At 41.1% G+C, this 22,401-nt stretch overlaps 1 protein-coding gene and 1 long non-coding RNA gene across 3 annotated transcripts in view; one reads left to right on the top strand and one right to left on the bottom strand.

Moving 5' to 3' along the window:
• The window catches only part of LOC116237478 (uncharacterized), a 43,173-nt gene extending 35,176 nt beyond the window's left edge, over nucleotides 1-7,997 (top strand). Inside the window, exons 5-7 of the long non-coding RNA XR_004168737.2 lie at nucleotides 1,039-1,144; nucleotides 3,025-3,189; nucleotides 4,229-7,997. This is a non-coding gene — a long non-coding RNA (uncharacterized LOC116237478). The remainder of the gene's footprint in view (nucleotides 1-1,038; nucleotides 1,145-3,024; nucleotides 3,190-4,228) is intronic.
• MYH11 (myosin heavy chain 11) overlaps nucleotides 1-19,368 on the bottom strand; it is a 55,970-nt gene extending 36,602 nt beyond the window's left edge. For both annotated transcript variants that reach the window (XM_031606668.2, XM_031606669.2), the window contains exons 1-4: nucleotides 19,258-19,368; nucleotides 12,803-13,161; nucleotides 8,008-8,164; nucleotides 394-421 (exon numbers count right to left, since the gene is read on the bottom strand). In XM_031606668.2, coding sequence (XP_031462528.1) covers nucleotides 394-421; nucleotides 8,008-8,164; nucleotides 12,803-13,144 — 527 coding nt within the window. In that variant the 5' untranslated portion in view covers nucleotides 13,145-13,161; nucleotides 19,258-19,368. The remainder of the gene's footprint in view (nucleotides 1-393; nucleotides 422-8,007; nucleotides 8,165-12,802; nucleotides 13,162-19,257) is intronic.
• Between the last annotated feature and the right edge of the window lie 3,033 nt (nucleotides 19,369-22,401).

Genomic DNA, 22,401 nt, shown 5'->3' with positions numbered 1-22,401 from the left:
CTTAAAATGACAACCGATTTAGGATATGACGGTAGGCTGCTGATGGGCAGGAATGAAAAGCAGTCCAGTTAATACCCAGCATTCACAGAATCACAGAATCATGTTCCTCAGTTTTCTCAGTTTTCTTAAGGGACTTCTTAACCTACAACTACAGTCCCCAGCTTCTTGTTGTAAACTCTGAATTCAAAGTCAGTTTAAACTGAGAACTTTGTGCATTGAACACATATTATGGCAGTGATATTGCTTCTTATTTTGTCAACAAGCAAATCTACTGGGACTGCAGGTCAAACTCTTTGAAGGTGAGGATATATCAGTTCCACCAGAATTTGAACTGATTCTGAATAAGGGATGACATAGTAATATTGAGATGTAACAAAATAGCACTTTACTTACGTGCACAGGATAGACTGGTCTTCTCGGTCTGTGAATTAAGAAAAAAATCCATTAATTAGGGAGAATAGCTAAGTCCTGACAGAAGTACTTATATTTATAATGACTTAACTGAGCAATCTAGACCTTTCAAAACCTGACAATTCACAATTAGTCAAAAGTACAGGGTTCACATCTTATTTAATTTGCCATCATATTTAAATAAGGATCTCTAATGGAAAAATTTTGTACCAAAAAATGAACAAAAGGTTAAGAGTTCAAAAATATTTTTTCATAAATTCCATGAGAGATGAACTATAATGAGGACAGCAAAAAGATCAGACTCCCTATAAGAAGATTATAATTGATAATTTCAAGACTGAAACTTGAGTTGTTATTATGCTTATGAAATATGGCTAGCAGCCCACTTCAGACAAAGTCTGGACAGATAAGGCACCAAAAACTAAGAGATTTTATGGTAGTCTTTAGATTTTGAAAGCACAGCAGTCCAAATAGAATCACAGAATCATAGAATAGCCTGGGTTGAAAAGGACCACAATGATTATCTAGTTTCAACCCCCCTGCTATGTGCTGGGTTGACAGCCACCAGACCAGGCTGCCCAGAGCCACATCCAGCCTGAGTGCTCTTTTCTCTCTATTTCATTTCAGATTTAGAAATGTCTTTTTTATCAAAACGTATCCTTCTGCCTGGAAGGTATCCTCAAGATTGAGAAAAAACAAGATACATTTTTTACAACAGCATATCAACAAGAACGTAAGTATTCTTCATGTTTTACCATGAACAGGATTGTCAAACAAATATTGGATGAAAATTTATAAAAATGTGGGCCAAAATCTCTATTTCTACCGTGTAAGGCATGTAAGAGGTTTCTGTGCTGCAGTCCAATACACCATAATGTTGCAGCACGGTTTAGAAGCACATCTTGTCATGTATCTCCCTTTTTAATGTATTTGGAGTTGGAGTTTCTCTTTACCTTCAGAACTTTTGCACAGAATTTTCTACCAAAAGGCTGATCTCAGGACTTTAGGCTGTAATAGTGAACACACACTGAGGTTCATAATGTGCTCCATAACATTGACATATTTCCCAAAGCTTCACTGAAAGAAGACTTCCAGAAAAGTCTGTGATACTGACAGGCTTTACAATTTGGTCTTTATGGCAAGATGTGTGTTTAGCATGTTTGCTGTGATCAGTTCTGAAGTAGAACCCTTTTTTAAAACTGGAAATGTTCAGCACCACAAGAGGTTATACAGAAAGGTGTGGTGTCTCCATCCTTGGACATATTTGCAGATAGATTAAGGCTATGAGCAACTTCCATGGCATTGAAACTGGCCCTTCTTTGCAAGAGGCTGCATCAAACTGCCTTCTACAGACTGTAGAAAAATCTTCTGAATAAGCAAACAAATTCCCAAGTTGGTCAAATGCATATTTGAAATGTGCTTGGCTTATAAACCTGAGACTTGCAGCAGACAGTTAAATAAGGCAGAAGCAAACGTGTCTGTATATTTATGTATTATCCACCAGATGCAGAGTGAGCATTAGACCAGTGAAGCCTCTGGGCAGAAGTTAAGACACAAACCCATTCCTCATTTTGTTTTGTGAGTTGGATGACTTGCAGGGCTACCTATCTGGTTGCTCACCCTTATCGCTGACCTTGCATGTAATAAATGGCATGAGATAAACAAGCTTTCTGTACTGCACAAGGATAATAGAGATAAATTCAGCCTATTAAGCTTACAAGTTGTAATTGCTGCCTGGACCACAGCCAGCCTAGGAAAAGCAGTAGTGGATTCTGCTTTGGCTTGGATTGATATTAAATAACTTTATTTACTCCCAGTTTCTCATTAACGTTCAAACTGGTGTTATAACATCAATTGCTTCATTGATCCCTTGCTCAGAAAATGGCACCACTTAACTGCTTTGGTTGGTGAATTGGTACAAAATGAATCATTACGTTGCTGTCGGAGGTATTTGTCAACACTGCAGGACTCTTCCACATACACATTTTGGAGGAGGGGAGCTGTGCGCAGTGTTTATTTTTCACTGTAGGATACTGAACTTGGTTTTCTTTAAAATTAAAAAAATGAGAACGCAGTAGAATTTTTGCTAAAAATACACTGTTGTGTAAATAAAAACCATTGGCATATATTGATATTACATCACAAACCCATAAATATCATAAAGAAAATAAAAGTGACTCCTTGATACAGAGTTGCCAGTGGAAATTCTGAGCTCAGGGGACATTAGAAAAAGTAATATTCCTGCAAGCCAAGTATTTTTTCATTTCTCTGCCTGTTGCTGCCCCTCTTTCCCTCCCCATGATAGACCCCTCTTGATCATGTCTTATACAAAGGAATGCACCATAGGCATTTGTGCATGTGCACTTTGTGACTCTGATAGCAATTAGCCTGAAGGCTACTGGGAGTTCTTGGAGGGAAAAGAAAAACTATGTTGTTTTTTCTCTTTTTTCATCTTTTCCTTGTAATCCTGAATGGCTTCTAAGGCGCGCCTGTGCAATCCAATTGTTCCCTGTAAGTGGGCAGCCCTATGGCTTTCTTGCAGAAGTCTGTGAGGAAGCAGAAGGAAAAGACTGTGCTCTTGGTCACCGGATTTATCCCTTTCTAATGCCCCAGGCACTTGGCAGCTTTATGAAGTCCTGAAGTAATAAGCCCTATGTTGCTAAGTTGTGCAGTCTGACCTGCAAAACCTCCCACTGACATGCTGGCCTCTGCACGTTCATGGAGGGAGAATATGCAACATTGCTCCATTTCCTTCAAAAGTTTCAACATATTGCAAAGGTAAGGATGAAATCAGGAAACCAAATCCTATTCTGTTTTGTCTTGAGCTGCAATGCCTGCCTCATTTGTTTTCCAGGACTCTCCAGATTGATTGCTTCTATTTCTGTTCCAAAATATTTTATTTTCTATAGGAAGGATTGTGCCCTGTTTTGGGACTCTGAAACATTATGTGGGTAGATTTAGCAGAAAAAAAACGACTTGCACAAAATAAAACTTGATAAGCATAATTTCTGGGGCTCACAAAGTAACAAAATATCTTCTATGTTCCAATATCTCTATGGCAAATACCTTTTTTAAGAAATACTTGGAAGACATTCACCCCCTGTATGTCTATATTAAACATTTTGGACATTTTTGGATTTTCTCCTGAATATTTAATAGTAAACAGACCTACTTCACTGTCTAAAATCCACCAGCTTTCCTAACCATGAAATGGATTTCTTTTTCTGGAATATGCTACACTTTTTCACCAAACACCTCCAGTTTGCTTGTAGGAATCATACGCCCCTCTGTTCTCAATAGACACGCTAGTTCTGCTTAATCACAAACAAAATCAGATGGTTTATCACAATGAAGCAGCAAGCTGGCAGCTTTACCATAAAAGGGAAGAACAGATTGAAGCCAAGTTCCAACACTGACTGCTTCTTTACATTTGTTAATAACTGTACTGCCTAAAGGGGACTTTTCTGTATGGTCCTGCTAAGGACACAGTAAACAGCTGGGTTTTCATGCAGCTTCCTTTTCTAGGACCTTGGGAACTGTGTTTCCCTCCCAAACCTCCAAGTAGCTACAAGCTTGTTTGTTTTTCCATCTTTAACTCAAGCTTGCTTACAAAGTGCTTTCATGAAAATGGCTTTGCAGAAAATAGATAAGTTTCCTGGAGATGAAGAAAGCCTCAGTATGTGTTCTCAGTATTATTCAGAGCATGTAATAAAAGCATAATCTTCCACATGAAAAAATATTTCTGTTATTACTGCTACACAACCTGATTTTCCTTATTTGTGCTGTTTATCACACATTTGCTGTTCGCCACCTGCAGAGACAATAGCAGAAGGCAGCAGAATTACCCATCCTCGCTGGACTACTCTCACTGGCATCTGGCAGTGCTGCAGAAGCCATCCACCCATCCACCCACCTCTGGCTCCTCTGCCCTGGACCATGGTGCCCCCTCTTGTGCTGCATCATGCCTTCATGCAGCGACACTGCACACCAGGCTGCAGTAACACACTATTAAATGAACCTAGCAAAAAGCTGAATCGTTTCTGCATGAAGACTGGTGCTGGGAGTATTGGGATGAGGAGGCTGAGCCCTTTGCATAGCGAGAGTGCAGTGCTATTGCAACTGCAATGAGAAGCTACTGCGTCCATAACACAGAGTATAGAGGTCAGTAAAGAAACATAAGGGGTCTTTTTTAGGATCGTTGTCTCTGGCATCCAAGTATTTGATTTCTGTTAACAGTAGCTGTGTTGTTACAAGAACAACTTTGACGGGACTTGAACATCATCTCTAATGAATACATTAACCAAGTAAGTTGTGAAAGCAGAGGAGGAGCACATGCTTTTTGCTGGATGTTTGTGCCAACAGAGGGTTTGAATGTGAAGGGTTCTGATCTCCAGCTGATGAACCTGCAGTAGGACCAGCTATTGGCTGACACCATTACTTGACTGGTTGAGAGCTAGAGGTAGCCCAGGACATTTGAACAAGCTGACTGCTTTTGGCCAGGCAGTCCTGATCTCAAAGTACTATAATGTAATTCTTCAGTCTCATGAACCTAAGATATATGTTAGTTTGGCAAGAAGAAACTAAGCAAGTTTCTCAGATAAGGAGTAATATTGATGTTTCTCAAGTAAAACATCCAGTGCCCTGATCCATGTTTATGAACATGAATCTCTCTCTTTATACTCCCTTTACATATGTGCTTACAAAGTCCCATGCACTCTGTCCATTTGTATTGCATACACACACACTCTATTATGTTGATGCCCACTCTCACCACCTCAGCATGAATACAATTTGGCTACATAACTAGTTACATTAAGCTTTGGTTTAGTTTTATGAACAAAACACAAGTCTGTTTTTCCAAACAAAAGCTCAGCTTTAAAGGCAGCTGGGGCCCTCTTCAGAGATGGAGAGACTCCAAAACTGCATGTGCAAGTAAATAAGCAAGTAAAGCGTGGGCGTCCTGGGCTTGTGATGCAAGTTCTTGTGGGAAGGGTTTGACTGCTATGCCAGCTGTGTGTGGTTAGGAAGAGGTAGTGGAAGTGCCTCTCTTAAAGTTCAACTTATGGTCTGTTCCCTCCTCCTTTCTTTCCCCTTCCTTCCTATTTGTTCTCCCCTTCCTCTTTTCTATCAGGAAGGTTTCCTTCCAGAAAAGACACATGAATCATAAGGTATGAAGATCCATCAAGATTTGGTGGGGTCAGAACATTATTCCAAGCACCAAAAAAGTGAATAGAAAGAAGGGAAAGCATCCACTTGTGCTGCCTTCTCCTCCCAACCTGGGAGGCACAGCTAAATCCTGGATGTTCTAGAAGTAGTTAATGACTGAAGTGAAGGGTCATCAAGCTCAAGTGGCTTCAAAAGACCACCAGGAACAACAGGAGAGAGGAAGAGTGAAAGAGGTCCTTATGATGTTGGGATCAGGCAGAGTAGTAGTTTCATCTTAAGAAGGAAAATCATATATACTGCTACACTGAAACACTCCTTATTTTTCAGTAGTAGATGCAGTATTACATTCCTTTTTTTTCCCTGTCGGTATCTTGCAGCACTTTCTTAGTTGACTTTTCCTTCATCCCACTTTTAGGGACAAATAGAGTTTTGTGCTGAATGAGAAGGGTACTGCTGAACTTCTTGCATAGCTCCCCAGTGAGGCTCACTGCTGAAAGGCTTTGGGGAAAGAAGGCTGCTTTGACAGCAGAGCCTGCTCAGAACCCTGAGAAGTGCTGCACGCGGAGCACAGAGATCAACACCTGATCTGCAAGGCAGATAGATGGCTGAAGCTTACAAGGATCTGCTTCTACCAAGTAAGTTTCTTTCACCTGTGGCTCCATTAAATGAGATTCAATGCATCATGTTGTTCTAAAAGCTTAAACCTGTCCTCTCAGCCCTAAATATTTTTTATATACCTGTCCTTGTTGTTAAAGTAAGGAGGAATGTCTGATTTCAGTATGTCTGTTATTGGTGCTTTATTGATCCTCCTTTGCTGCACTGTAATTCTGCCTCCTGTGGGTGATAGAGTTGATACAGCTCCAGAAAAGAAATGTTCCATAAGTGACAGGAAGAAAAAATGTTGATGTTTTAAGGCAAAGTTTATAGTTCATTATATTTCAAGTATGTGCATGTCTGAAAATGTAAGATCCTAAGGTTAGAAACCAAAGTTACAATTAGCTGATCAACTCACATAAGTAAATGATCTTCAGGTGGTTTTTGTTATCTGGGTTATTTTGTTAACACTGCAGTTAGTACAGAAACTACTCAAGACATCTCTGGGGAGAAAAAACCTGCTTTGATGCTTTTGATATCTGTCACCATTGGTGCGTGTATCCTTATGAAGTGTTTGTTCCAAAATAATAGAGATTTGGTTGATATTTAAAGACAGCAGAAGTCTGAAAGATGGTCAAATTAGACAGCACAGAGGCTTATCATATACTTTGTCTACTTTCTCTACTCTGAGCCTTGAATTATAACAACATGAACCATCTGCAATGTTCTGAACAGACTGATCTTAAGATCTAGTCAACTTACTTCTTTCAGATTTCAACCACAGGAGTGCTGCAATCATTGTGATCACAATGTGTGCCAGGGTCATGGTTAGATAAAGTGCAAAATGGTTTTGAATGGATTAGTATCTCCATAGCAATTGCTGTTCTCTGTTTGTATGTAAACGTTGCTAAGAAGTCAATGCTGGGTATTTATCTAGCAGCTAAACTGACATTTCTAGATGCTGTTAATCATTTTTCCCCTGTCAGACCAAAAATCCGTAAGCACTAAACCCTTAGATCCTTAAACCTGAAACAAGGCAGCCCTGAGCTTCAGGGCTGGGTTTGCAAATCTTGTTGAACCACAGTTGTAGGGCAGAACTTCTGCAGGAACAGACCTCAAATGGAGATTTACATTTCAAAGTGTTCTGCAGCCTCCTGGTTCCCCCCGAGCACCCGAGGCTGCTGTGAGATGGCAGCCAGTCACGTCCCTGCATTCTGTAGATATTGCAGCCTTGTGTGGTCATTGCTATAGCATTTTTATCTCTAAATGAATGATCTTTCCTTAGGACAAAATCCTCTTAGCCTGTCAGGATTCAATGCAGAAATTCCCTATGTGTTTTTAAGGTCTCATTGTATGCTTTGAGGTCTGACTCCTTTCCCACTGCTGTTCCATTAGAAAACAGAGCACATCTCAACTCAAGACTCCAAAGCATTAGACTGTACTAACAGTAGTCCCATAGTGTTATTTCAATCTGCTTACTAGGAGAGAGCGAGGAGCAATGCTGACAGATACAACAGCCTTAGCAGCTAACTTTGGAATAGTCTCCACTGGTGCAAAGGGAGCGTTTTCCATGCCCGTATTTGCCAAAACTATTTGCTCAACTTTGAAACCTTCCCACATGCCTCGACACAGATGGGTAAAAGGATTGTTTTTCCTTTTTGAGTCAGTGTTTGTGGAGTGCCGTCCCTGCCAAAGAATTCCACCGAAACTTCTTGAAAGTCCATGTCTCCCTCTGTATCGGAGCTTTTCTGACTGTGCTTCTTGCAGGAGCACAAGTGCAGCAGTACATTGTTTTCTCTCATGTTAAAGTGCAGTGATTTCTAAGAACTTGCCTACCTTGCAGCATGCTTCTGTAGGCTGTGTCTGCAATAGCGTAGATGTGGGGCGGCATCTCATGCCTCTTCTTTCCCTTGTACATGTCAATAATCTTCTCTGAGTAGATGGGCAGCTGTTTGTATGGGTTTACCACAACGCAGAAGAGACCTGAATAAGTCTGCAATGAAATTCAAGTGAAAAAGGGAATTAGTATTGTGTACTGTATCTAGATTGGGACACACAGGCATCAACTGCACTCAACTAACAGGATTTTAGCAAATAACAATTATTTTTCTCAATTTAGTATGACAAATGAAGTGGCCGTTTCTGGATGTATGTGTATGAGTGCAGCTTCCAAGTGCATAAATAATTATTTCTAATAAGGAAATTGACAGAAAGTATGTAATTTTTTTTGCTTGTGGAAACACTCTGCTTTGATATGATGCTGCACGATTTTTTCACTTCAGTTGTTTTTGGTATGTAGTGGATCACCTTTATTTGTGATGACCTAGGGACTACAGTGCTTCAGAATGTTCCTTCTTACATGTATTTGTGTGCTGGAATGTTATTTGCTCAGGCAGATATCAAATTCTTAAGTCTTAGATCAGAAGTTTGGGTTTATGTTGGGCATATAACCACCACATAGCAGTAATGATTAATGTGAGTCTTTGAAAAAAAATGACTCCAGTTCCAAACAGATCTCTTATCAGAATGGCCATATACCTTCAATAAGCAACAGTTTCTATAAGAGACTCAAGACAAAATCTGTTTTATGTGTTCAGTTTTCTGAAGGTATTTGTGTAAAAATGGATACATAAACAAGCAAGAACACTGGACACCAGCTGATGGCTATTCATCCAGGCTAAAAAATGTCCTTTGTGTCAGGAAGCTCCAGCTTATTGAACTGGAAACAGAAATATTAGTGAGTGATAGTAGATGAAGTGTCATATATTAGAACAATTAGTAAAAGTAAGCAAAGTAAACAAACACAAAAAATAAATAAAGAAAAAGAAATGATAGTTGCAGCCCTTAAGCCAGCCTATGGCTACTATTTTCTGAAATGACACCAGTCTGAAACAAATGGAATAATGAACTTTTGTCCCTTATGACTTGGACATTGTTTGGATTCCCCCAGTTCATGAGCGAGCGCTGTACTGCGCAGCGCTACCTTGCCCTAACCTCAGAGCTGTGTCTAAGGACAGCGCAGGCCGCCTCAGTTCCCCCACAGGAACCAGGATAGCACAGGACTGTAAAATGCCATCTCAAAGGCTTGGATCTGGGCACAGGGGTTTCCCTTTCCTGACCATATTAGGAAATGGCACAACACGGTCTCGGCACAGCCTGAGAGCTTTATATGGTACTGAGCAAACAGGGCGCGAGCGCCCATCAGGAGCAGGTTGGGTGCCTCGCGTTGGGCAGAACACGTGGGGTGCTCCGAGCATCTGTGAGGGCACCTCCTACCTTTACAGCATTGTGACCGCATCTTCACTAGCTGACTAACTCCCCCAAGTTAAAACTTTTGGGGAGGGTAAATCACTGCTACGCTGGCTTTTAATTGATGACAGAGTTTAGGACAAAACTCTGTGCTAACTGTGTTAAAATGAACTTTAGTGCTGTATGGTCAATACACTTGAAAAAATGTATCTTACATAAGCCAAAATGACCACTAGGCCCTTAAGGGAAGGATAAGAAGATATTTTTTCAGTTGAAGTAGATGTGCTATATATACTCAACTACTAATATCCAGGAAAGTAAAAGAATAAATTTTCAATTCAGGAAGTTACTTAGGTCTCACTTCCCTGAGATTTTTAGATATTTTCCTGACTTTCATCATGCAAAGTCTAAATGTCTCTATATAGTTATTTACTTACACACCTAAGTGCCAACTTGGAGACACAAGAAGCAGGTTTTTAAAGCAGGAAAAAATCATAGAATCATCACAGAATCATAGAATGGCCTGGGTTGAAAAGGACCACAATGATTATCTAGTGTCAACACCCCTGCTGTGGGCAGGGCCACCAGCCACTAGACCAGGCTGCCCAGAGCCACATCCAAAAAAAGCCTGAGCTGATGAAGTTTGGGCATCTCCATTTCTAACTGGACTGCAACTGATACCTCCTCTCACCTGAGGGAGGTTAACCAGGACTTGTGGCTTCACCACTCATAGCTTTAGATGTTCTACAAAGATCTGGGGAAAACAGATTAATATAAACAGCGTTCAGAAGTCAAGGAAGCCAGCTAGCCAAGCATGGAGTTGAAAGTGGGATTTGAAATATCTGTGCCTTGGATTATTCTCCTGAGGTATGGCCTGTCCAAGGATGGGGATCTGCAGTTGTGTCCATCCCTGGAGAACCTGGGAGCAAGATATGATATCTTAGGGATAGTGTCCACACAGGATTGCTGTCCCTTGGACATCACCACTGATGGTTAAGAGGGACTTATGCAAATACATACATCTGAGCTGTTAATGCCTACATTTGGGCAGAAGTATCCCAACACTGGCTCCAATGTGCATGTATAGTTTCCTATAGACAATTTTACACCGTTGAGCAAAGATTGAATGAATAGTGCCTATGAGTGCAGGTATGAGAAACTTGTTTATGCTTCAAATTGACTTGAGTTTCTATTTTATTGATGCTTATACTGTGATTTTTGGTCTCATTTGTGTCTGGACAAAGCAGATTCTGTTTGTTCTCAGCAGTGTGAAACATGAGTTAGTGCCAAAGCACTTTTCGTTCCTCCTTAACTCCATCAAAGAAAAAGGTCAGGGTGTTCTTCCAGTGTATGGTTACTCTGAATTATTGCACATTTTTTATTTCCTCTGATTTAATAATATTTACTTTAAATCTAAGGACAGATGATTTGCTGTGAGACCTTTTTTTTTTGCTTCAGCTTGGTTGAATTTTTTTTTTCTATAGCACAATTGGTTATCTCCACTTGCATCAGTGGTGCTCTAAAGGGAAGAACAGTAAGGTCAAGTTTTCCTTGTATGTGTGGGATTCCCAGGCAGGCAATGTAGGCAGCCAAGGCAAAGAGGGGAGATAGTGGTTTACAGTTTGTTTTGCAAGTAGATGAGAACAAAGCCAAAAAATATCCCTCCCATATGTTTTTTTCTCAAAAGGTGTGACAGTGTGTAGTAGGACAGCCCTGTGCAAGGCTGGGCAATTTAAAACAGTTTCGGGTTTCCTGAAAATACTATTTGTATTACAAATCAGATTTTTTTTTGTTAATTAATCACTATCTTAAAATCTTGTCTCATGAGAGAGAAAGAGAGAGCGCTTAATTTCAGATACACTTTCATGTTTGACTCCATGAAAACAAATTTTAACTTTTCAAAAGTGGATGATGCAAGTAAATTAACTTCCTGTAGGATGTGAGAGTTCCATTAAACTCCACAAAGTAAATGAACAGGAAGTCCTGAAACATCTGGTCTTTTTTTTTTTTTTTTTCTAAAGAACAGACAAGAACAAACAAACAAAAAACCAAAACAAAACGAACCACCTCCTTCTCATTTTATCCATCTATACTTCTAGTAATTCCTTTTAAATTTTGCAACAATGCAAAACATTTTTAGACGAATTCCATTTTAGTAATCAACATTTTGTGCTCTAGTATTATAATAACACACAGCTCCCTCTGTTCACCCGTGGGCATAGAATCTAATAAATCTAAATGCTGAGAGCATGGAAAGTCTAGCATCTTTCAGGCATCTTGATGACATGCATTTAATAGATTCCTGAAGGGAAGATCTTCAGCTTTAACTCTACTAAGTTATGCATAACAATTAAATGTTGGGGTTTTTTTGTTTAACTATATATAACTATCTTATTTTCTGCTTCATTTCCTACCTTCCAATTTAGCATTCTTCAAATTAAAGAGAGCTCTATTCCTACCTCTAAAACCACGTTACTTAAACTCTGTGCATTCTGTCACTCATTAATGGTCTGTCATGCAAGTAAAATTTCCATGGATTGAGTTTGTTGGTTACTTCTCTACAGCATAATGTAGGGATCCTCCATTTAAAATCAAAGATAACAGCTAAATTCCATGGAAATTTCCTGGCTTCTTTTATTGTGCAGTTTGACGACCACTTATGCAGATTATTAATGACAAAACATGATTGTGTTAACACACTTGTGTGAAATGGGAAGCAGAAAAATCTGGGCCCTGAATCACATAAACATAGAGAGATTAGAATTTACCCAGGCTTCTCTGATCTGTAACTTGACCAACAAAGGGGAAAAAAAAAAAAAAGCCCTAATAGATGCATATCTTTGAAGGATATGAGCACTCTCAATTGAATTACAGTGGGATTTTTCATTTAGTCAAACATAAGGTTTTATCCAAGCAGCCACCAAACCAGAACTTGTCCATTGCATTTCACTGGTAGTTTGCCTGAGAAGAGACTATGTAACCTGGCCTTTTCATGTGTTCTTTTTTGAAGTTACTGTTGGGGCATATGGACTGAAAACTTGATCAGATTTCCATTTAAGTCATGATTTTCAAAGCAGCAGGACTGCTGTTTAACTATCAGAGGATGCTCTCCAAGTCAATAACATCATTTCATAATTAGCAAACTTTGGGGAAGAAACCTTTTATGTGTTTTAATTTAGTTGAATAAAGAGGAAAAACTAATAAAGCAGAAGAATCATGGGGAAAAAAAGTCACTGAAATACATTTTTGGTTTAGGATTCTGTTGCTGAGAGATATGTACTTGCATGGCAATGTTATACACAAATACTGTATGCCAGACAGCAGGTGGGATCCACTTTGTTTGTGATGGGACGTGGTAGCATGCCAGATAAAATCTACTTACATAAATTAAGCCTGAGAAGTATCTCTCCCTTAGATTGTGCAGCACTGAAGCTTCATTGAGGCAAGTCAGCTCGGCCATGTCCTCCACTTTGGAGAACTTCGGAGGGTTCATCTTCTGGATATCATCCTTGCTCAGTGTCACTTTCTTTCCATTTTCCTGCAGTTCAACTGTCACCTCATCCCCTTTCTCTTCCTTGATACTTGCTGCTTCAAATCCATGTTTCTCTGATGGAACCCAAACCAGTCTCTTCGCTGACCAGTCAGCCTGGGCAAGAGGGTTGTTAACGAAGTTTTTGTCCACAAAGAGGAATTTCTCATCATCGCTGAGAGGTTTTTGAGACATTTTGACTCAGTAGTTACCTGTTGAGGAGACAAAATATTCTGCTTTAAAAGAGTAGTAAATGTAGAGGTGTTCCAAGCAAAACATCTTTGCTAAATCTTTGCCATGTGGTACTGCAAGTCCTGGGTCATATCTTACTTTTCCACACAAATACTGTTGGGTTTAAATACCTTAGTGAATCATATTTAAATATCTGAGTTTCACTCCTTTGTTATTGTGTCTGAAATCATCTAACTCAGAATCTTTAGGACACTAAACAGATGAGGACTCCTGAGCTAATTGGCCTCATTTTGTTTATATTGTACAGAAAATTGGAGAGAAAAGTAAAACACAATTAGCACTTATGCAATTAGACTGTCAGAACTGCAGCAAGAGCACCATCTGAACAGTTTCTTCCAGCCTCATCTCTTATTCATCACAAAGTTAATTTAACTTAGATATACTCAAAAGTTACCATTACTGAAATAGTTGGGTATGTGCTGAAATATGAGCGTAATAATGAAATAATTAGTAGAAAAACAATTCCTAGGCTGTGTTCCAGAAAGAACAGAACCAAACTTTCTCTTGCTAAGGACCATTCCCAATTGCTCTAATACCATTTCATTTGGAGAAGAAAAAAAGATTAAAAGAAGATCAAAAGAAAAAACTTAAAAGCAAATTCAAGAAAAAAATACCACTGCAATCAGTAGAGCTGGTGAAAGAGAAGTAATGTAGAGTTATTCTCTTTCTTAGCTCAGACAGTGAGGGCTGATCATTTATGAAGGGTTAATATCCACAACTTAAGAAAGAAGTGGAGAAAACAAAACAAGTTCTGAAGTTACATCAATTATTAGATACCCTGAACTGTGATGCTCAGATTGGAAGGATGATGCATCTGTATCATGCAGTTGCATGTAGCATTGTGCAGTTGCACGTGGATAAGTTGCTGGATGTATCTGCTCTGTAGGTGGGAGCAATGGGAGGGTTTTAGCTTTTTTGCACTGTTTGGGAGGGAGAAGGCAGCTTTTTTTTTTTTTTTTTTTGCTCTGGCCTTTGGAAATCAAGATGTAGCTGCAGTAGCTGGTCTGATTAATGCTGCAGCATTCCTAAGTGTGGGATGTTCAGTACTCAATGGGAAAAGGAGTAAACAGAGGTCTTGTAGTTTGCTACAGAGTAGGAAAAAAAGTGGTGCTAGTCAGGAAACCTGCTGTGCAGCAGAGCAGGGAAGGCAGCTCTGGGGAGTGGGGAAGAGCGTGGCTGAGAAAAACATCTCCAGGAGACAGAGGCTGTTTCATTTCCTTATTGAGAGTGAATTTAATATTTACAGTATTCAAACAAACACAAGTCTTGAGGGACTTTGGAGAACTGACTGCTAAAGATGTCAGCAATGAACCCATAAGCAGAATGATATTTGCAAAGCCCAGCTCTGTGCACGAGGCCAAATGGACGCCCTGTACTCTGGGAGTATCAGAGAGTGGTTTCCAAATATTTGTCCCCAAAACCTTCCCACAGATTAAAATTGTTATGCAAGGCCAAAGTGTGTGAGAGGTCTGAGAGAGAAATATGGATCATGCAGAAGGTGACCTAAAGCTTAAAAACAAATCTAGGATTCTAGAAGTGCTGAAATGAGTTAGGTGATATCCAGTGGAAATAGGATGCCCTGACTCTTTAAACTCCCTTGAAAAGACTCACATCTAAAGAAAAAAACAGCTTTCCTCTAAATGTGCATGTTCTAGTGACACCTAACCTGGAAAAAACCCAGCAGGAAAGTTCACCCAAATCACTCATGAGCACTCAGTGCATGAGGTGAGGTGGGTAAGAGGGAGGAGAACCAAACAGGTTGGCCCTATGCATCACCACTCGCCATGCATGGTTTTCCTTGCCCTGAGTCCCTGCGAGGAAGCTCTGTAGGATGTAGCCCTTTGCTGGCTCCCAGGGGATTCTTGGAAGAGAGCTGCAAGAGGAAACTATTTGACCTCTGTGCGGATTAAAGCAGAAAATGTTCCCTTGCTGCCAAGAGGGCTGGTAGAGCTGCACAGTTCCAATAATGGAGATGGTATTCTCTCCAGCAGAGCTTTCCAGCTGGCATCTGCAGGCTGGAGGCAGCTGGATGGAGGAACCATCCCCAGGGCTGCAGAAGCAGGGCTAAGGGAGCAGCAGAGATGCCACAGCCTCTGTTCCTGCTGCACTAGCAGAGGCACCCTATTGCCCCAGTAGCATGGAAGGAGATGCTGTGGAGAGGTGAGAGGATTTGGTTTGCCATAGAGAAGAGAGCTAGGGAATTGCCCCAAAAGGTTGCTTATGATGTCCTTGGGTAAGTTCCAAGTATCAGCACATCCATATTGAATTTGATATTGCCATCAGAAACACCAGAAAATTACATTGAACTGCAGAGCTGAATTTCAGGGGTCAAATCCTGCTACTTGGAGGCTGCCCAAAAGTGATGATGGTAGAAATTGTCCTGAGCATTCACCTAAAAAACTCAACCAAAGACAAAACAGCTGGCCTGCTACAAAGCATGCCATCAGTGGGGATGACTCAACTGCTCTTTGCTTTTCTTGTTGCTCAGGGACCAAGGGGAGCTCTTTCCTGGTTACACAGAGCTTCCTGTGAGTAAAATGTTTTGTTCCTTGCATTTAAATTTCATCTTTCTCAAAATTAGGTGAGGTTGTAAGGTCTAAGATATAGAATGAACTGCAAATCTTGGGAATATGAGTTTTTATTCAGATCTAAGTACTGTACTTGACTGTTCATAGTCATGTATGATCCTGTGGATATTAGTTTAAACACGGTGAGAACAAACTCTATACAAGAAATAGGAAATATTTAGTCTGAACCAAGGAAGAAACACTGATTTGACTAAAAAGATTTCATGAATGATGATCTGGAATCTGAGGATGAAGCTTGAGTAGCTGCTGAGTACAGCTGTAGTAAAAAAGGAAATTCTGTTACAAAGTGTAGATTAATAAGCATAGTAACGACGTGAAGTTTTCTAAATAGAAGGTGCATAAGATGAGCACCACTGACTCGAGCAGATTTGTCCTAATGAGATGCTGAAGCCTTCTGAATCAAAACTGGCAGTAAGCCTGTAGGTCCATCTTTGATCTATACCGTACTGCACTGGTCCAGCATGACTGATGTTGGGAAACTGGGTAGAGGAGAAAGACTGGCCATTGAAAATGCTCCCTGAGAAGGAAAAACTGAGCCAGCCCCTTTGGCCAGCCCCTGGGTTTCATCCATTGAGCTGGCTAAGAGAAAAGGAGCTTAAATATCTTATCAGTGCAAACTCGGTATGAGGTTCTCATCTGTTCTTTCAGGAGGATGATAGCACAGATCTTCAGGGCAAGCCTGCTCTGTACCCAGAAGTGAGCTATCCTGAAGAAAGGAGGAGGAAAAGCAATGATAAAAAATATTACTTACATGAAGGTTTTTTGCCTCAGAAAGATGCCATTACACCAAGAGCTGGATGAATTTGCTATGCTTGTTCAAACTCCTAACACGCACACACACAGGGGCATGCACACACCTCCATAACTTATTTTCTATTCCTCCTTCTTCTGCCCTGCTGCTGATTTTCATTGTTCTTTCGCTTATAATGTCAGTGATGGAATCTGAATGCTGTTTTTACAATTAGTTTATCCTGAGTATATTATTCCAAGGACAAAGTATAAATATTTCCAGGAAGCGCTCTTTAATTAAAAGGTTATTGGCTAAGCAGAATTGCCTCCTGGGTCAGAGCTTAAAGGGACTGCTGTTATCCTAATGAGATAATAAAGGGCACTTCTCCCTTCCTCTGCAGGATGTGAATGTCAGTATAAAAGCTTATCATGGCTGTACAGGGAAGAATTATCCAAACAGTGGATTCACGCATGTGAATTATTTTCAGAAAACAAGTCATGCTCTCATAGTGGTTTGTGATGGAAGGATGTAGCCATAACCTGCTCCTTGACTCATAATGCACCTACTGAGGTACAGTCACTTTGTGGAGGTCTTTTCAGGTTGCCTTTCATTTTTCCAGTACTTGACTGAATCACCCAACTGAGCATAGCTAAGCTAAGGGGAAAAAAAATGAAAAAATAATAATAATCCAGGGGTGAATCCTGATCAACTGATGTCCATTTTGGATTGGCTCCGCAGAGTTTAGCTTTATGACAGGCACTGCAAGGCATCCCTCCTCTGGATGGCCTTCTGCCTTTCCTTGATTACTGGGGCCATCCCTTGAATGCTCACTCTCATCACAGACAATTTGATCTGAACACGGAGTTATCATCGGTACAAGTTTAAAGTTATCCAACAGCAGAAGTCTGTACTTTTAAGAGAGAGCATTTTCAGTAATTTCACAGGACTGGTTTTAATGCACTATCCATGTCTGAAAGTGACTTGGCCTCCTACCAGGTGTGCTCACCTCCCTTAATGCAAATTAATATATAACTATGGGACACTTCACAGCTCTTCTGCTGCTTCAGAGAAATTGGGCCAGGTTATTTGTGTTATAAACTGGAGAGTAGGGGGGAACAAATGAAAAAAGACTTGAATTCCATTATGTGGGGATAGATTCCTTCATAGGGAAAATACCAGCTATTTCCAATAGCCCCAAATATCACTTTATGAAGTAAATCAGATTGTGCATCAGAGTTCATAAATAATCGCTATGTTAAGCAGGCTGTGCACAAGTTGGAAAGCTACCTCTCATTCTTTGCTTCTTCTAAAATTAACACACTAAAAGAAAAGCCAACAGATTTGCAACTATTAATTCTCAGTGAGTTATAAAGAGTTTGGATCCCTGCATACATCCATGCACGCTACCATATAAGGCGATGTTCTCCTCAATACTCACTGTTCCACAAAAATGTAATGATAACAAATTCAAAACAAATACCTTTTAGGGACTAGCATGTCAATTGCAAATGAGATAATAAAAATCATTGTTTACGTCTAAGCGAATACAGCCAGAGGAGTACCATGCAGTAATGAAGTGATTGCTTAGGCAAGTGCTCTGCCCTCTGAGGCTTCGTCCTTTTGGCCTCTGTGTTAGTGGGAAATGAGAGCTTTGGAGGCTTGGGAAGCCAGACCAGGCACTGCATCCTCCTGCAAGCTGCCTGCCAGGGCCAAACCTTGAGGGAAAGAGATGGGCTTGCCTTCACACAATTGTACTTTAGGAAAGGTTTCATTGAGAGATATATATTAGATAATAATGGAAAACTTCTGATTTTTCTGATATTTAAAATATCTCAAATTGCTTCTTTCTTATGTACACCGTATGTACATACGTACACCAATTGCTTCTTCCACATGTACACCTCTCCCAAATCTACACAAATATATATATTTATATATATGCATACACACGTATATATATGTATGTGAAAGAAGGCCAGATAACTTCTCAGATGACATTGAAGCCACTTTCTATACTGCCATCTACTGTCTTCTTAACTTATTGGCAGTATTTTGTTGAAGTTAGAAGTTTGTTTCTTTATTATTCCTTAAAAAAAAAAAAAAAAAAAAAAAGTATGAAAGTTGCATTTGAAATTACTTAAATTAGTCTACCAGATAAGCTTCACTTCAAGTTGATTTCCAGCATATTAAAAATGCACATATACAAAAGCAAGGTACTTATGTAAAAATGTTTTAATTTCCTCTCCTAGTCTTTAAGTGGTTTTTTTCTTGTTTAAAGGTGAATGATACTATCTGGTAATACATTCATTGAGCAGCTTAGAATTGCAAAAGTTTATCTGCTGGGTGTCTTCCATACCCAGCTCCCCACTGCAGCATAACAAGGTGCAAGCCTGCACCTTGCTGCAGGCTCAGTGCAGCCAGTGCTCGGTTTGGCAGTGGCAGTGTTAGAAGTAACTAAGGACCAAGCTTGGTCTGTGCATGCTTACAAATGCTCACTGCTCTAGCATATTTTAAGCAGAACCCAATTAGCAGCACACAGCTCAGGAGAAGCCATTTGAGCATAGGTAGTAGGTCTGCTTCTTTTTCTGCTTTGTGCGCTACCTGCAGGGTCATTTACTGCAAGTCGTGTCCAAGTAGCACAGTGTTCAGCTCACCACCCTGCTCCATTCCAGCATGGCAGCACCCAGCCCCGACCCAGCAGGGTGTGCTGCCCCCTCCTCCCCCCTCCCCATACTCACAGTTGTCCGAGTAGGGCAGCAGGGAGGGAACTGGAGAGTCAGGAACCTGTACAGCCACCAGCCGGGACAGTCCGAGTCCTCACAGCCTTCACTGCCTCCCTATATAGAGGAGGAGAATCTTGTCAGTGGGGAGGGGCCCTGCAAACCACGTCCTGCTGGAAAATCCTCCCAGTACCTGGGTTAAAACACCCAGTCTCAGACGAGGAGCTCATTGCCAACAGGGCCCAGCCCTGAACCGCTACCCTTGCCCCCAGCTGCCCTTCAGCAAAGCAAACTGGGCCTGAAATCCCTTCTTTTTGGGAAGGCCTCAAGGGGTGCCCTCAGGTTCAGAGCTTCTGCTTATTCTTGGAGGTGCAACTCTTTGGCCAAGCAATTGGACCTTTTAACTCCTTCCTGCCTTGGCAGCATCCTCACCTCTCTGCCCTGCTGAGGGTAAAGGACAGACCCTGGTCCTGTGGGGTACAGGGAGCTCCCACCTACCTCAGTGCCTTTTCTTGCAGCTGAGTGGAGGGGCAGCTTGGTGTGTGTGTGGGGGACATTGCTGATGTGGCAGCAGGTATTGGTGGCTCTGGGGTCTCCACGTGTTTGCATGACACTGGGCACCAGGGGCTGGTGTCAACCTCACTTGCCCCTGAGGTATACGAGGGATGTTTCCCAGTTTCCCAGCAGATTTGCCAAAGTTTCTTTTGCCAGCCAGCATGCAGCAAAGTTTCCAAGAAAGCACTGTAAATACATTTTCATATATGAGAAATACCTCCCTCTGTCCATAAATGGAAGAAGAGAAGTGATAAATAGCTGAGGGGGAACAGCCATGGGGATGTGGTGGAAAGAGTGGGCAGCAGCACTGTGTGAGGGGGGAGAGGAGGACAGGGAGTGTGAAACCAGCCCTGGGGCTGGGGTGGGATCTGCTCCTTGTCAAGCCTCCCTCACAGCCCTGAAACTTTCAGTCCCCGGCTGTCCCCCCTCCTTCTGCCATGAGTAGCCAACAGCCTTGTGCAGAGAGACCTGGGGATGGAGACATCCCAAAAAGGGAAAGCTAGGATCCTCTAGGAATTCCCATCAACATGCCAAACACAAAATACCGAAACATCCCCCTCTCAGCAACAGACTAAATATGGTGTATACCCAAAGGATCAGAGCATGGTCCTGGCTGAAATAATTTCTCTTGACAACAGTCGTGTCTAAAAAATATGCTCTGCTGGGGAAAATGGATGAGACTCATATTGGTCTTGGCATCCTAGGAAAATACCTACGTGGGGAGGCTGGGCTGAAAACTCCAATGTAAGCACCAATGCCTGCAGGTGTGATGGACCATATGGACCATCAGACCCTGTTTCCAACACTGGACAGTGATGAGCAAATCTGGGCTAACAGGAGAGAGTGGAAGAGTATCAGGGCTCCTTCCCCATCTCGTTGCAGAAATTCCAGCTGCATTATAAGAAGCTGGTGAAGACTCCGTTTGCTCATGCAGTTACATGGTTTCAGCCTTTGCATAAAACTGGAGGGTCTGCCTCAGGAGGTGGGGGCTGCACTGCACTGCAGTCCAGCAAAGCCCTGTCCAGATGAGACTTGTGTGTGTTGACTGGGTTGGAATGAAGCCAGGGCAAATGATATCCAGATGTCAATCGAAGAAGCTTGCCCTTGTTAGCAGAAATCTCCTCACTGTGAATTTACCCTATTCATTTTGCAGTTTTTCTGTTGCAAGCGTAGCTTTTACATAGGAACGTAATGAACAGAAAATACTGAAATGCAAGGGGATCCTCTGAAAAGCGTGATCTTTTTGGCATTCATCACAGTTATCCTAAGAAGCTTCTTGTAAACCTACCCAGCTGTTTCACAAAACCAGATGCGTTTTAATAGTAGCTTAAAAAGGAGTGGAAATTATTCCTGCTGGTTCGCAAACCACTGCATGTGCACATGCAGGCTTGGTGCCCAAGTAGTGTGTTTAAAGAGGCAGCGGAGGAGGGTGATATATGATGTGACATTAAACTGAGCTGGAAAGTTTAAAAAAATATTCCTGCTGTGCCTGAAACAGTTGCACTTTTGAGCTGTGTGGGGTAGGAAGTGGTAAGTGTAAGCCTGGTTTCAACCTTCTTTTACAAGTCAGCGTAAGAATACACATACTAATAAAATAGCCTGGTTGGAGTTTCCCTATTGCTGTGGTACTTCTTAAACTGAAGGTGCATCAGACTGAATGCTGTGGAGTTGCAGTGGACAATGTTTTTGTTATAACAAAACAAGCTTTATTTAACTGCCTTTTTACAATTTACTTTTCTAGAAGTAATAAAGCCCATCCTTTAACTGTCTCCTGAATCTGCACAGTAAATGTTGTACTTGGAAAAAAAGGGGGCTTCAGAGGGAAATAAATGAGCTTTCAGCTGCATTACCATGTGTAACCTGAATCACAGACAGGAGAAATACATCATGGTGATAAGTTAGGTTCTTAAATAATGTGTGTCAGGCAAGCAGATTGTTTGTTTAGAAATGATTTTACTTAAAAATCAACTATATTTCTCTAAGCTGGCATGCAGTGGGAACCAGAGCATGGTGCTTTTGCAACAGGAGAGGCAGTCTGCATCCAAACCAGAACAGTTAATGACACGAGGAGTCTGACATGGCAAAGGAGTCAGGAACTGCTCAGGGTAACTGTGCTTAATACTGGACTCAGGTCAAGTGAAGTGTGTGAGGCAGAGAGGTCAATTCTTCATCGGCTGCTACTGAAAGGACAGCTTTTCAAGAGTGAGCAAATATTTTTAGGTTTTTTTCTTCCTAAACGTAATCACCAACTGGTAATCACTCCTCCGGAAAACCAATCTACTAATACCAAAATTCAGCTTGATACAGAGTGTGCTCAGGAAGGAAAGTGCAACTGAATCCTTGGGGCTTGTTGATAAAGCTTACAGAAAAAGTTCTACCATGCACGACAGAAACGAATCCCTCCGAAATAGCACTGTGGAGTATGCACACGCAGTTTCCTCTAAATTTAGAGAAGGGCAAAAATTTGGTTTTAAAGAATCTTTTTGAAACTCGTGGATCAAGTTCTTCCAAAGTGCTTTCCAGATCTGATATCCACACCAAACCATGCTGGCTCCTTGTCACCTCCACTTTTGATATCACACTCAGACGAAGAACAGCCTCTTTTGA

The sequence above is a fragment of the Phasianus colchicus genome, chromosome 16 (genome assembly GCF_987193195.1).
Source record: "Phasianus colchicus chromosome 16, bPhaCol1.hap1.1, whole genome shotgun sequence".
Taxonomy (NCBI): Eukaryota; Metazoa; Chordata; class Aves; order Galliformes; family Phasianidae; genus Phasianus; species Phasianus colchicus.
This window is presented reverse-complemented; position numbering and strand designations above follow the sequence as displayed.